Consider the following 15,661-nt stretch of genomic DNA (forward strand, 5'->3'; position numbering starts at 1 on the left):
CATCTCAGTCACCCCTTCTGGGCTGCAGAAGATGAGGCTAAGCTACATGGCATGAAATACAAGGTCACACCAGTAAAATATGAGGGTGTCAACACAGAAGTTTCAGAAGCTGTCTTCCGCATTCAGCTGAATGAAGAAATAGGGGACAAAGGCAGCAGAGGATAGCCCCAACACGGTTCTTCCCGTCTGTTTTCACCCTCATCCCACCCAATATACAATCATGGAAAGTGAAAGCACAAAGGCTGCCTGGTGATCAACTTGCTCCAGAAGAGGCCCAGAGAGGTTAAGTGGCTTGCCCGAGGTTACACAGCTGGCAAGTGCCATTGAGAGTATCAAGATGACAAGGAATCCAAGATTTTCCTCACAGGCAGAAAATCTCGTGTACAACTCCACTTGTTTGTCCTCTTAGCCCCATTTACAACTTCACCAGGAACATCAGGGTGGATGATGATAGGGGTGGGAGACAGCACATGCTTGCAGGGGCTCTGAAAGCCCAAACCCATAGCCTGTGCAGAAGTCAGTTGTGAGAAGAGACTGAATCATCTCAGCAGGTGCGGCTCAGCACCATGTGCCAGAAGGGCCTCTGTGGTCCAGCTGGGAGCTCCAGGGGCTTCAGGGGGGCTTTCCCCCCACTTCCTGTTTCCTGTGCCACAGCCATGGTTTTTATTTTTCCCTACATATGGAAATCCCCCCCACAAGAGCCAGTTACTTGGATATCTTGTTTAATTAAAAAGTGGGGAAAGGATAAGCTTACAAAGCACCACGGCAAACCAGAAGTCATTGTTGTAACAGTTTTATTCAAGTCTGTGTGTGCTCTGGTGGTGGGACCAGGCTGAATCGGCATTACACTGTAATACGATAAGAGGTTTAGCCATTGAACCAAGCCTGCTTGGCATCCCTAGTTAACAATTTACAGTACCTTGAAAAAAAAAAAAAGCCAAAGAAAAGAACCTGGTAAGTTTCCTTCAGGACTTTTCTATTTTTAAATATTGTTGACAAATTACAATAACTTAAATCCCAAAGCAAAATGGGAATTCAAGGACACAGGGTTAGGACATATGAACAAGACACTGAAACAGGGAAGGCCTAGGGATGAAAACTAGTAGCTAATTACAGAGAAACAAAACGAACACATATGTGAACTTTCACTTTACCTAGACTCAAAGGCTCTAACAGGAAGGAAAATCCCAAAGAAAGCTTTTCTGCGAACTAAGTAAAACCCATCTCCAACTTCTTTCCTTAATCCTCTAGAAGATAGTCTAAATCTGTATGTGAGCATGTGAATATGTGAGTGTGTGAATGTGTGAGCGTGTGTGTTTAGGATGGATAGTGAGGAAAATCAGAGGAGAAAGTTGACAAGTTCGTCATCTCCCTTCTTTGCTGCAGCTGGGTACCAAGGGCATGTAGCTCAACACAATGGCTCTTCTCAATTTCTAGCTGCAGTCGTGAGCTAACAACCCAAAGCAAGGCTACAGGCGGGGGATGCAGGGAACCACAGGCAGTAAGAATCAGGAAGACCAGTCCTACTGGCTTCCTTCCAGGTTAAGGAAAGAGCCCGACCTTCAGAACAACAAATGACCGGGCTCCCTGAGCTGTCTAGGGAGGCCAGGGTGCTGCCAGTGCCCAAGACCGGAAATGAACAAAGCGGGAGGGCTGTCAATATCTCATCAGAACAAATGGGAAATCGTCAGCAGTCTGAGAAGATGATGAGAGGTTCACCTGACCTGCACAGCCAACCAGAAGCCCAGAGCTGGGTCAGGCTGGTTAGGCACCTAAATCCTGTTAATTAGCCGTAATTAGCCGGGACTCCGGTTTCGGCTTCCTGCCTTCAAACACCAGTGCCTGAGATGCCAAGGGTCCAGTGGCAAGGCCCAGAAGGTGCCAGGGACCGAGAACTCCCAGAAGCAGCAGTGGGTTCTCCTTTCTGATGTGGATTTTTACTAATTTGAATTCCTGATCTAAGAAAGCAATGATTTGTCTGAAAGAAGAGAGCATTTAGGAATGTGTTCCTAGGACTAAATGTAGCTTGACAAGAAGCCATCCTCAGGCCTGAAGCCAAGGAGAGAGGCAAGTGGCCTAGTAGGCTGAACCACAGGAAATTGCCAATATTCGGCTGGTTTTGACCTACAACCAACCCCCACCCCACCCAACCCCCACACTTTTCTCCACAAAGGGAAATAAACTAGCAAGGTGAGGCTTATCAGTGCTGGACCCTGGGTTCCAGGACCATACATTTTAAAGTTAAAGGGCTTCGTGCTTCAGGTAGGGAAGATAGCATCATCCTCAGTTCGTTGTTGGGCTCACAGGTCCACAGAGGGGAGGAGACACTTGCAACTTCGCACACTAGCATGTGGGCAGCTCAGGTCACCGTGTTCCTGCCGTTCTTGCCACCATGGTCATTTATGATCACAACACACTGTGGTGTGGGCTGCTCTCACCCCTGACCCAGGGCCAGTCTCTGGCAGAGCTTTCAGGAAAGGCCCAGCACTACAGCAAGGGCAACACCTGCCTCTTCCCCCAAATCCTCCAAGAGGCAATGGAGTGTTTCCAACCAGCTTGAAGGCGGGTGGAGGGGGGGCGGGGGGGGGGCTCACATACCTGAGTCAAAAGCACAGGCTTAATTAAACACATGAAGAAAAGATCAAGGCTCCCTGAAGTGTAACCATTCACAGCCATCCAGCCTTTCAGAACCCGCTGTTCTGTGCTTTTGTTAAAAGCAAGCTTGAAGAGTTAGCAATGCTCAGGAGGGGTCTCCCTCCTTGTGGGGGCCAGAGGGAGGAGGGGGGCCCAATGTGGGGACTGAGGAATAGGAGTGTTGACAACAAGCCACACCTAGATGCCCTTGGGATGTCCTGTTGTGTCCCTGAGCAACCGTGGTCTGAGGGGAAAGGGGCCTTGTAAAGAACCTCACACCAGGACATGCGTCCCAAGGGCCGGCAGACCTTCTCGCAAAGATTCTTCCAGGAATTAAATTGGCCTCATTCCAGTCTCGAAAAAAACAAGACTCTGGGAATGACTCCTAAAAACTCCAAGACCCCAAACTGTCATTCTGATGCTGACTCCAGCCTCCCGGTCTCCTATTTTCCTCCTTCCTAAGACACTAATGCTGGGAAAGACCAGCCTGACAAGTTAAGTGGGGGGATCAGAAAGGAGGTCTGTAAACACCAGGTGCTGCAGAAACGCAGAAGAAGATGTGCCTGACCATGGCCCCCGTTAGTCATTCTAAGCCAGCTCCAAACCACTACTCTTCCAGAAACCAAAGTAAGAAACACTAGGCAAGTCCCTTAGAGGCAAAAGTGGTGAGGACCACACTGTTAAGGTCAGCAATTTGTCCTAATGGCCGGCTGGGAGCTGCATGCTTCGCCGACCTGCTCTGAAACATGTTCTCATTGCCCTTGACCGGGAAACAGGTAATGGTTGCTTTTACAGGAAGGAAATGTGAGAGTGGCTAAAAGGGGAGCCAGACAGCAAAACAGATGGTGGAAGACAGACACCTTGTTCAAGTCTTAGAGCTTGGTGCCCGACTCAGCGACCAGTCCAGGCAGCTTTCAAATTTCCCTTCCCTTGAATTTCTTCCTCTTTAAGCATTTTCTCTTCTCTACCAGCAAGTGTATCAGAAGGAAAATGATGCAATTTTGTAAAGGCCAGGAGGAAAGGTTAGCACTATTCTGAGTTGACAAATAGAAGACATCATCATCATCACGTTCATCATTACTACCAGACCCTTGGGATACTAAAGGATGTGAAGTGAAGACAGAGTAACCACCAAGCCTCTTAGAAATAATTTGAGGATAATGGAGTCATCCACTCAGCCCCCGGCAGGGACCTGGATCCCCAAGGGGGGGTAAACAGAGGATAATCCTGTTTAGAATCAGTGGAAGGAGACGAGGGATCTGAGGACAAAGGGCAGAGAGCAGTATCTGTTTCCAATCACCATCACTGGTGGCCCCTGATGCTGGGGGCCACTGGATTCCAATCATCCAATCACTTTTGGGTAATGAACACCTGCCAAGAACAGAGGGAAGGAAAGAAACGTAAAGAGAAAAAGGGATTCTGGCTACTGCCAACGCAGGGGCTCAATCCCAGCTTCAAGGCCTGCTCCTGACCGTGACCATGGAGACAAGGGAGCCTACGTGGACAACTCAAATTCTATAGGATCCTTATCCCACCAAGCCTCACCTTACAGAGAGAGAATGTGGCAGGCAGGGGCCCATCAGAGACGGGATATGAAGGAGCTGAGAGAACACCTCCGTCTTTGCGCCAGCTCACGAAGCAGCCTCAGACTAATCCTGCTTCTGCCTCCGACAGGTGCAACTCTACCAATAGCAGACCCAGTCTTTGTCTTTCCTCCGGCTGGAGGAGTAAGAAATGGGTTCAGCCTCTTACTCAATGGCAAGTGGCCACCACTCCGTGCCCATTACACCACTTCCCCAAAAGATGGCTGCAACCTAACAAAACAACAAAAAGTAGAAAACGGTCAGTTGCCTCACAGCACAGAGCACTGCCCAGAGCCAGCAAGGTTTGGATTATGCTGTGTGCTGTGCCCCGCCAAAGGGCCATTTAGTGGAGCCAAGGGCTTATAGACACATTAGAGACTTGGGAACTGGGGCTATGGAGAGTCCAGGGAAGGGCCCAGAACACACCATCTGTGGCCCCCTCCCCAATCAAGAATGAAGAGGAGTCCCTCGGTTGGCTGGAACTGTTAATAGGATTCACATTCCACAACCCCCCCCCCCCCCCCAAGCCAAGGGGTGAGGGGACAGAGGCAAAAAAAAAAAAAAAAAAAAAAAAAATCTCTACAGTCTTCACTGAAAAAAGAGGAGAGAGATGAGACACCATGGGCAACAAAACTGAGTGCCTCCCACCCAAGATGAGGGGGGGCCCTTGAACCAAAGTGCCAGTGAGCTCATAAAACAGGGAGCCATTCGAAAACCAAGGTCACCCCTTTCCTCATTCCCGGGTTGGGACTTGATCATAGTGACAGAGAGACAGAGCGGTGACCAAACTCATCATCTGTGCCAGCTTCACTGCTTTCCTCCTTCTGGCAGGCGGGCAGCAAATGCAGGGAACCTGCAGGCGGTCCGCCAACGTCTCCAAGGAAATATTCCATGATAAGAGACAGGGAAGCCACATTTGGAGAGTCTGGAGGGGAGAGGAGCATGACCCAAGGCTCTGCTCCCAATCAAGTTTACGTGTGCGTCCTGCACAAAGGCAACCGCTCACACTTGACACGGGAGGCCCCAGGGGAAGTGGAAATGGTGCAGGCACACAGGAGGAAGCTCCACAAGCAGCTCAACATTCCAGTTAAGGAAACAGATTCCAGAAAAGTCAGGGTTGGCCTCTGCTCTCCTTCCTACCCAGCTCAGGGTCCAGAGCCCAGCATCAGGGGCCACCTGTGCCCAGAGGCATGAGCCCTCGGTCAGTCTGCAGTGCCTGGGGCTCAAAGCTTCCTGTATATCAGTGGCTCACTAAGCACCCCACGAACATCATTGCCTCACCATATCCGTGTGTGGAAGGTACCACTAATGGCTCCATTTTACTTCAAGGGCATCCCATAATGGGTGGTGTGGCTGAGAAGAAATCCCCACAGTTCCAGCTCCCAGTGTCCGGGACCCTCCCACCCCCCCACCCCCAATATGCTATTTTGGTGCAGTGCAGAGATATCTACCAACCAAACACATAATCCACTGGCTCCAGGGATTGGAGGAAAGATCCAGGGAAGGGCATAACACATAACGACCAGAACAACATAACGGACCAACACAGGAACTTTGTCTCTGGCTTCAGAACTGGCACCAGTGAGTGAGTCTCCCAAGAAACTATCCCTGGGATGAGCATGTTTGTATCGGAAACTGGTCTGGCCATGTCCAGACCCCAGGTAGGAGATGGATGCCATCAACAGGTGCTGGTTTCTGCCTTTATTTGTGTGTTTCCGAAAGGAACAAGGGCAGACTCTGTTACCCTCTTTGCTGCCACTCGACTCTGTTTTTCCTAATTCCCTCTCCTCCCCCCAGGTCCCCTTACCCCTGTGGGGCTCAAATAAATAAGCGGGGCACCTGGAAGGGCAGGCGGGTAAGTACCAGGTCCCTCAACTCCTACGTCCCACACTGGGGCACCTTGCCTTCAGTCCTCCAGCGGGCACGTAAGGGCTTAGGGCACAGAAAAGCGTGTATCTCACACCAGATGAGACTCTGATTCATGGGTGCTGGGGAAGAATGTGGAAGAGGAGCAAAATCAATCACAGATCATCCAATACTGGTGTTTGGGAAGGCTGAACTCAGGGCTAACAAAAGGACTCCGGGACAGGCTCCAGGCTTACCCAGGGGGCTGAGGAGAGGGGGCAGCAGACAGATTTGGCTGAGTGACCCTGCAGAGTCACCATAAAGGCGAGGAAGACTGTGGAGGGTGGGGGACATGCACGCACCCCGCCCTCCCCTACACAGCCAGAGCTGATGGCCGCAGCCCCTTCCAGTGGACATGGGTAGAAAGGCCCTACAGGGCAGGGGACCCTCTGAAGTGGCCCTGCTTCCATCCCTTCCACCTTCAAAGTGCATTATCAGTGCAAGAAGTAGGGCTGGATTTCAGGGGGTCCAACTCCGAGAAAGGGCTGTGCCAGCCAGCTCCCCCCATCTCCTCCTGCTTCCCCCTTGCCCGCCCCCAACCCTTTTCGTGTTAAGACCAGAACTCTTGCTGAATCTCATAAGGGGCGGGCCTGTGTGTGTTCAGTTCGGCTCTGCACAGCGGCACGGTGCTGTCCTGACTCTGGCCCTCTGCGTCCAGGTCCAGAAGCGTCCGCTCAGCAGGGGGCAGCGGCCCCGCTTGGAACGGGAGCAGGGCCGGGAGTCCGGGCCGCTCATCCACAGTGCTGCTGCTGCTAGCGAAGCAGGAGTCCAGGTTGCTGGGTGTCTCCGTGCTGGAGCTGTTGGCTGGGGAGGCGCTACGGGCATGGCTGGGGGACACAAACCACCAAGGGTCCAGCCGTTGCCGGTTGGCAGAAGGACGTGGCCGAGGCAGAAACTCCAGGGTCTTGGGTCTCTCCAGGGTAGAATCCTGCTGTGTGTTCCAGCGCCTTGGGGTCGGGGGAAAGACCACATTGGGGTCAGGGAGACGGGGGAATTCACCTGGGTCTCGGCTGGGGCTGGGGGTTTTCAACATTCCTGGGCAAAGAGACAGAGGGAGAGGCATCAGGTGATGGCACACATTTCTAGACCAGATAGACACTGCTCCCTCCCCATACCTGCCACATCCCTATTCACCTGGAATAACACAAGCAACAAATATTTAAGCAGCACCTACTACGTGCAGCGGAGTGTGCTGGGAGGCACTGGGGATACAACAGTGAACTAGAAGGCCATGCTCACTGTCTCCGATAATAAAATAAGAAGAGGACATACGGGGGTCACATCCATAATGAAAACCCTACGATCCATGGGCCACCCTGTGGTCTGCAAAACAAGTTTTATTGTAACACAGCCGCACCTACGGCTTGTTCTCCCACGACAGCAGCAGTGTTGAGTAATTACAACGGAGACCGTACGACCCCAAAAGCTTAAAATATTTACTATCTGGCCCTTTACCGAGAAAGTTTGCTGACCCCTGACGTAAGGAAGTGTCTGTTTATTTCCAGTTCACCCATTTAATAAACATGTGAGGCCAGAACAAATCTAGGTCTCAAAAATCTGAAGATGAGTCATAAGGTCTCTTCCCAAAGAGGACACATACCTGAGTACAATAAAAAATCTAAAGCCGAAAGGGAAAATACAATTGTCATTTACACTCAAAATCTCCCTGAAATCCCAGTCGCCATCTCCTCTCCTACTGGGTGAGAGGGGTTGCAAAGTCAGGTTTCGGTCTTCTAGGGAGCAAGTGACAGTGGCAGGAAAAGACAGGGATGTGGACACCCAGGTGGCTCAGCGTCAGACAGGGAAGGCGAGCTCATGCACAGGCACAGATACAGGAATGTATCTGGATTCGGAGTCAGGCACGAACAAGGGATGAGCGATACAGGCAGGATGCCTGGGAGGAAGCTTGCCCACGAGTAGGTCTGTACTAAGCTGTAATCACAGGCAAGAGCCCAGCTACGTGGCACAAATACCCCTCCTGTATGAGTGTAGCATTCCTTCTGGTAACTTTTGTCTCCACTTCAGGGAATGAGCACAGCTCGGCTCCTGCCCCTCCTATGCCCTGAAGGCACTGCGCTGTGCCCTCCAAGACCCAGGGCCTGAACATCCTACAGGAGCCCTGGGTCCGATTCTTCCCAGAACCTGCGGTCTGCCTTCACTCCTCAGGGAAGCCCCCTGCCGAGGCACAGGACAGAGAGAAATCAGCCGGCCTGGCCATCTCTCCAACCCCAGGGCAGCTCGTCCTGGTGGGCCGAGTCAGAGGAGGAACTGTCATTCTAATTTTGCCATTCACTCCAATCTTGCCACACCCGGGAGGCCCAAGGGCAGGAAAGAGAAAAGGAGGACGGGACTCACCTGTTCCTGGGCTGGGGCTCAACCCATTGCTGGAGGGGCTCCTGCTGGCTAGGAGAGCCGCTGGCTTGAGGGCCCCGTCAGAAGGAGTCCGCCGGTGACCGCTGGGCTGCGTGGGGGCCGTAAGGGTGACATGGGTAGGAGTCAGGGACTGGTTAGGGTCTCGCTTGAAGCGTTCCACTCGGACGTTGACCAGGGGGTTGTGGGTGCAAGGGGTCAGGGGTGGGGCTTCAACCGGGCTGATGGGCATCTCATACACCACGATCTCGTCACTGTCGGAACGCAGCAGGGAGCGGGTGGAGTTGCACTCCGAGATGGAGGAGAGAGAAAGCAGCGTGAGGGAGGCAGAGGGGTCTCCTAGCAACAGCATGGGCTCCTCCTTCTTGAAGAGCTTCCGGGATGGGGGGCTGGTGCTCCGACGAGGACGGCTGGCCCTCTGGAAAAGACCCTCACGCCTCTTCTTCTCCTCCCGGGCTGGTGGCTCAGGCTCCTCTGGGGGAAGCAGCTGGCACTTGCCAGCTTCAAGCAGGTCAAAGCCCAGGCCTGTGGCCGCGAGAACAGCCCCACAGCCAAGCAGAGCCACCTCACAACGGCGGTGGTGGGTGCCACCCCGCTTGAGGCTGTTAGTTGGCGTCAGCTGAGGGGTACTGGTGGCTGAATTGACTGGGGTGGGCTCCTCGTGGACTCCATCACTGGAGGGGCCCTCCCCATCCTCTCCGCGAGGGAACGGGATACAGAGGTAGGACTGGTTGGGTGAATGCTGTAGACGACTCTCCCCACTCCTGGGGCCTTCGCTGTCCTCATCCTCTGGAGATGACAAAAATGGCAGGGTGTGGGGGACAGGAAACGGGAATGAGGCAGCAAGAGTAAGAATCTCATCCTTCTCCCCAACCCTGGGCCTCCTGGTGGATTTTCAGGAGTGCAAGGGTCAAACAGTCTCACAGGCAGGATAAGGACCGGGCATTGAACCCACATGGCTTTACCCCTCCACACTCAACCGTGGCCAATATGAGGCAATCACTCTCCATTCCAGAGCCTATTTTCCTGTGTGCAGACAAATCTGCTAATTTCCTACTTCTTGCATTGGGATCCTCAACACAAGAGGTACAGTGTGTGAGTTTCCTAGAATAGTGGGTAGAACAGAAACATCCCTAATGTTTTTGCACCTTAAAACTGGAAGGGACCTTGAATTTCTACAACAATGGACTAGAGGCCGGTCTCAAGACCAGTGTCCCGCAACGGACTGGAATCCTCTACATGGGTGAAGGCCCATCTACGCTGTAGACTGACCTACTAAGACTTGAAAATCTTCAGAGAGAAGAGGACATCCTATCTGAGAGAGAGAGGGAGCCTGGAGAAGACCTTACCCATTCAGTAATCATAGGCAACTGGAAAGCTTCCTTAGAGAAAGACCACAGTGTCTTCCACCATCATCTCCTGTCTTGCAGACTCCCCACGTTAAAATACAAAGAGACCCAAGCAGATGGAAGCGCCTGATTCAAGTCCTCACCCTCTGCACTGCCCTAAGGAGACTACAACCGGCGCCCTGGGATAGGAGGCCAAGGGCAGGCTCCATGGCAGCAGTGGGAACAAACTGTGATTTGGGAAGGTTTGATGCAATGGGAGTAGAGCCAATGAAGAGGGAATAGGGTGAGGGCCCAGGAGTTGGGTCAAAGAGGAGACAATTCCGATGAGGTGGTACTAGGGGTCCTCAAACACTCCCAGAAGCTTGGCCAGAAGTTCCCTGAGGGAACAGGGACAGTCAGGACAAGGGCCATGCTTACCCATCTCCATAAGGCTGGTGAACCCTGGCAGGGCTGGGCTACTCCTCGGGCCCTTCCCCAGGTTGGGGGCACTGGACGACCACTGTTTATATCCATCTACCAGGGACTTGAGGCTAAATAGGAGGAAATGGGGGAACTGTTAGAACTGGTGACTTCCCTTACTCCACCCTCACCTCCAGGGGCCCATGGAAACGTCTCTTTCTGTGTGCTTAATTCCACCAAAGCCCAAGAGCCTCGGGGTAACGAACATTACTGGGTCCCCTCGTGTCACAAACAGAAGTGCACATGCTCCAGGAAAAGAAAAGCAGGGCCATGAACCCACCCCTTCACATGCTGCTACGGAGCTGTGGAAAGATCTAGCAGGCAGGCCGGCAAGAAGACAGGAAGAATGAGGACTGCCCAGCACTGGCCAGGGTCTTGCCTGAGCCCACCTTAAGGCAGAGACGATCACTCCAGGACACTGTGTCCAGCACACTGCTGACATCAGAGACACTGCAATTCGAAGCCTTGTGATCCCAGGCGAGCCCTGGGCAGATGAGCTAGCAGGGATGGGCCATTTCTCAACTTCTCCTTCCAAGCTCACGGCATGCTTAGGCAACTTTCCAAGCCATCCACTTTTCAAAAACAAAAATCAGCCAACAAAGCTGCACCAGAGCAGTGCACTTTGGGACAGACCTATGTGGGTAGTACATAATGCTGCACTCGAGCCCCTGGTTTGTCTGGGAATGAAGAGGAAAAGGGCAGGAGCTTGCTTTCAAGTCCTTGTGATGAGCTCACACCTGCCAGCCAGTAACTCTGAGGATCCTGATGGGGCACCCCATCAACCCCCTTTACGATGGGGGAATCAGAGGCCCAGAAGCACTGGTCTTTTCTCTAATGGACAACGAAGAGAGAAGGCTGAGGACTCCGTGGGTTATGGCTGCCTTGGACATACCAGGATTATAACCAGAGGTGGCTCTCATTTTAGGGCCAGGAAAAGCTGTTCAGCTAAAGCCCACTCTTCCCGGTCCATCTCGAGGGACAGAGAGGGACCAACTTTTCCCCTCACTTCAGATCTCTATTTCAAGTGCTGTCAGAAACACCAGTGAATTCAAGTATATTCCGGCCACCATTGGTTTCAACCAAAATACACAGCCAGGGATAAGCATGCTAACCAAACCCACAGCCTGGGACTTTTAGCTGATGATCTTACAACATCACCTCCAGCTCTGAGTTCAAGGGGAATCCAGATTAGCAAAGTCAAAGCCAGTGCTAAAGTTCAAAGCATAAATCGTCATGTACTGCCCCCTAAAACTAAGGGTGCCAGGAGAATCCCCACAACGGGAATGGTCAGAGAAGTGAGGAGAGGGAAAGTCAGACCAACACAGGAATTTCCCAGGGTGCACGATGGTACTGCTTTAAAGGAAAAAAATCGGCATAGCCTTGGCAATAATGAGGTTTGATTCTACCGGATGTGCTGTGAGGACAAGGAAATGGAAGGGGACTATTACGAACACATTTGATGAAAGGGTGAAGATTAGACTCACCCCAGGTGGAAATGTGGAGACTCTGATGGGGTACTTAAACCATTAGCTTTCTCACGTCTCTGAGGGGATCTTCAATGAATAAAGAAAATCAGTAGTAGGCGACAGTGGGTACATCCAATTCAGTATCTCCCACATGGGAGCCCTCAAGGCTTGACTCTAGCTACATTGGTAGCTGCCCTCCTCTGGCCCGGTAAGCAAAGCCCACGTGATGAAGGAATCCTAACAAGGAGACCCAGGACCTCCCAATCTGTGGGACAAAGGTCCTTGAGCAGCCACAGCATAACTGCAGAGGCCGCGTGAACCCACAGATACCCAAGCTATCTACAAGCAAGTGCATACGTTTCCTATAGATATGTACTCGTTTTTTAAAGGATGTATAGTCACTTAACATTACTGAATTCAATATAGCTTTTTGTTGTTAGGGATTATTTTCTTCCGTTGATAGGGGCTAAAATTAGAAATATTATCACACAGAGGCTCCCAAAATTTCTGACGTTAAAGAAGCCTTTACTCGAGAATGAACAGAATATACTTTATTTCTTCAACAGGAATGGAGAATCATAAAAAATTCAAGTCATATTTTGGGGCGCCTGGGTGGCTCAGTCAGTTAAGCGTCCGACTCTTGATTTTGGCTCAGGTCATGATCTCACAGTTTTTGAGTTCGAGTCCCACATTGGGCTCTATGCTGACAGTGCAGAGCCTGCTTGGGATTCTGTCTCTCCTTCTCTCTGCCCCTCCCCTCCCCCACCTCTATGAAATGCTTCAGTAGTTTTGAGGACACATCTATGCAAGGAGGAAGAAAATTCAAAGTTAATATTTTGAAACATGAACCAAAGTTAATTTACTAAACAAGACGAAAAACATCTATAAATGAAGCAGAACCAGAGAAGCTACTGAAATGTCAGAAACATCCAGGGATTCAGCGTGACTGACTTTCAGACCCAACCTAACCCTACTCTACCCCAGGGCTCGAAGGAATCCAAACTGAGGGAGATCCTGCCTCTACAGGACCTAGCACAGCAGAGCAATTCACCATTCCTAGAGGACCATCATCGAGCCCTCACAGAGCTCAGGCAGTTCACCCTATGTACCTAAATTTTCTATTCCAAGGTATTTGTGATTTCTAAAGCCTGGCTTCGGAGTCAATCCTTTTTGAATCAAATTGCTATTTTCGTTCTCAGCTCAGATCTGACATGAGAGAACAGATTTTGGACATGAAATCTTCTTAGTATTCGAAGGAATACCAAGGCCACTTACAGGTTCGGGCACAAGTTCAGGAAAGTCTCTGAAAAGGGCGAAGGGGATTACTGCCTATTCTCACAGGCTCAGAAAAGTCAAAAAACAGGATTCTAGCCTCTAACACCAAGAAGAAGGTACGAAATAGAAAATGCACCAAGAGCAGGGAAGAACCATCACAGCAGGTATTACAAATGCTTCCTATGAGCCAGCTAATCTTGTATGCACTTCCCAAAATGGACTTATTTAATCCTCACATCAACCCCGGGAGATGGGTACTGGTATAACCGCCGATTTACAGATGAGGAAACATGAGGCCACACGGTGAGGCATGGCGGAGCCAGGATTCACGCCCAGGCAGCCTGGGGTCAGGGGTTATGCTCGCCACCACTACACGGTGAGCGACTGGCCTACGAAGAACCGGGACTTGAGAGAATTTAACTTGTAAGAACACAAGCACATCCAGGGCACGAAGCCGGGTCCCCTGCTTCGCTCAGAGGACGCGCTCACACCTGTCCGTGTAGCAATGAGGTGGGGCCTAAGAGAAGCTCCGGTTGGCCCTGGGGTCACACCTGAGTGTACTCGCTACCCGGGCTGGGTCATTCCACCTGCCCTTGCTTCGGGATAAGCCTCCAAGTCAAGAGAGGCCTGTAAGCCTTGCTCTTCCTTCTCTTGGCTCTGAGCGGATGTTTTAAGGGAAGAGCCGGGTACAAGCAGGACACCTGGCTGAACTCATCACATTTGGTTCATGCTTAATGTACCTGCAACTCTGAGTCAGACCCCTACAGGTGTCGGCAAACTACAACGAGGGGGCTAAATCCTGTCCACCACCTACCTTCGTAAAGTTTTACTGAATCAACATAGCCACGCTCATTCATTTACAAAGTGCCCATGGTCTATGGCTGCCTTTGCACTACAACACAGGAGGTGAGTAATTGCAAAAGAGAGGATGTGACCCACAAAGCCTAAAATATTTATTATCTGACCCTTTACAGAAAACGTATGCTGAGCCCTGTCCTAGGAGGTTCAGGAAATGAGGACATTGGAAAACTGAAGCTTGTAATTTCTCAGAAAGCAATGAAACACAACAGAGGAGACGGTGTTTCATATCATAGTTTTAAAAGGGTATACCCATCTTTAAGTGGAAAGAATCTCTTACATTCTGGGTCTTACCCTTCGTCTCCCGAGGCAAGCTCCTTCTGACCAAGTGTACTTGGCCCCCACGTCCGTCCTTTCTTCTTGGGGGCCCTCTTCTCCTCCTCCTCCCCTTCTTCTTTGGGGACGACTGAGTTCCGGCCCCAGGTTTTGCTGCTTTCACCTGGTGTCACTGTGAATAACAAAAGTTGGATGGGATCTGGAAAGAAAGATAGACAGGCCCCCCCCCCCCCCTCCAAAACTAGCCTCTACCTCACCAGACAGACACAGACACATGCGCACGTGGACACACACGCACGGAGTTACAGGGAAGAAGTCACACCTCCTCAAAAACTCTGTGCCCAAGTGGAGCCTTCAAGTCCTCAGCCACCAATCACTGAGCACTCGCAAAGTACCAAACATGGAAAAACTGCCCAGATTCTCGTAAGTCCAATGCAAAGCTGGAGCTCAGGCCAGCCAGACGGCAGAGTTCCAAACAGATCTGACTTAAAGAACTTGGTTTTGTTGGGTGGGACTGGACGGGGAGGGGCAGTGGGTGAGGAGTTAGGAAGGAGAGAAAAAATATAAGGGGGTAAGGAAGACTTGGAAGTGCAGAAAGGAATTGTAGGTAAGAAAGAAAGATAATGAGGAACTCAAGACTACGGAGAAGGAAGTCAGGAGTAGGGGAAGGGGAGGGAACAGGCCTAGAGAAATATACTAGGTAAGAGAGGAGGAACATTCTTCTGACATTGCTACCTTATAACAAGGGCTGAAACCCAAATGCTTCAGAGGCTTACATCATACATGAGTGAATGATTCCAGACACCAAAAAATAGGGAGCTGAGGGGACTGAGGCAAAATACGGTGCATAAGGAAACTGCCATTGGTTCTAGCCAACTGCGGCCACGTGAAAAAGGGAATCCACTGATACGAACCGATTTTTCAAGGATAGCCAGAAATCTAGGGCTTTTAAAAAAATGAAATCTCTATCTTTAAGTTAGGGGAACTACTTTGTTCATGTACACACACACACACACACACACACACACGTGTGTGTGTGTAAATTCTTTTCAGTAAACACGGTGGTGAAAATAAAATCGGTCCCAATTTGGCCTATCACAAAGTCTTTGGCGAGTTTTCTTAGGAACTACACTTTGAAAACACCCTTCCCTGGGAAGCATGAACAAAAGAAAAACAGTGATCCCCCAAACATGGCGGAGAGTGCACAAGGTCCGTAGGCCAGGGTACCAAGCAACCCAGGCCAGGTACCAGGGTATCTATATCACACACCAGTTTCCAAATTGCTTTGTAGTTCACTAAGGATCCCGTCGATACCCACAACCCCCTTTGCTGGGATCTAAGAGTAAAAGGTAGAGGAGGCGGTAGTAAAGCTAATGGAGAGAGACAAGAAGGAGGGCTACGGGTTTGCGTACATATGTGCATGTATATACACATTGTCGAGGAGAGGTGGCAGAAGTTATGGATGGAGCAAGCCTGGGCCAGTCGG

At 51.0% G+C, this 15,661-nt stretch overlaps 1 protein-coding gene across 3 annotated transcripts in view; it reads right to left on the reverse strand.

The window, feature by feature from the left end:
• Positions 1-777: 777 nt before the first annotated feature.
• The window catches only part of MAP3K9 (mitogen-activated protein kinase kinase kinase 9), an 81,302-nt gene continuing 66,418 nt past the window's right edge, over positions 778-15,661 (reverse strand). The window contains exons 8-12 of one of the 3 annotated variants that reach the window (XM_047862709.1): positions 14,194-14,347; positions 10,690-10,872; positions 10,259-10,371; positions 8,478-9,281; positions 778-7,157 (exon numbers count right to left, since the gene is read on the reverse strand). In XM_047862709.1, the coding sequence (XP_047718665.1) occupies positions 6,673-7,157; positions 8,478-9,281; positions 10,259-10,371; positions 10,690-10,872; positions 14,194-14,347 (1,739 nt within the window). In that variant the 3' untranslated portion in view covers positions 778-6,672. Of the gene's footprint in view, positions 7,158-8,477; positions 9,282-10,258; positions 10,372-10,689; positions 10,873-11,784; positions 11,854-14,193; positions 14,348-15,661 lie in introns of all 3 variants that reach the window. The other 2 variants (XM_047862711.1, XM_047862708.1) reach the window with 2 other exon arrangements.

Source organism: Prionailurus viverrinus, chromosome B3 (genome assembly GCF_022837055.1).
Source record: "Prionailurus viverrinus isolate Anna chromosome B3, UM_Priviv_1.0, whole genome shotgun sequence".
Lineage (NCBI taxonomy): Eukaryota > Metazoa > Chordata > Mammalia > Carnivora > Felidae > Prionailurus > Prionailurus viverrinus.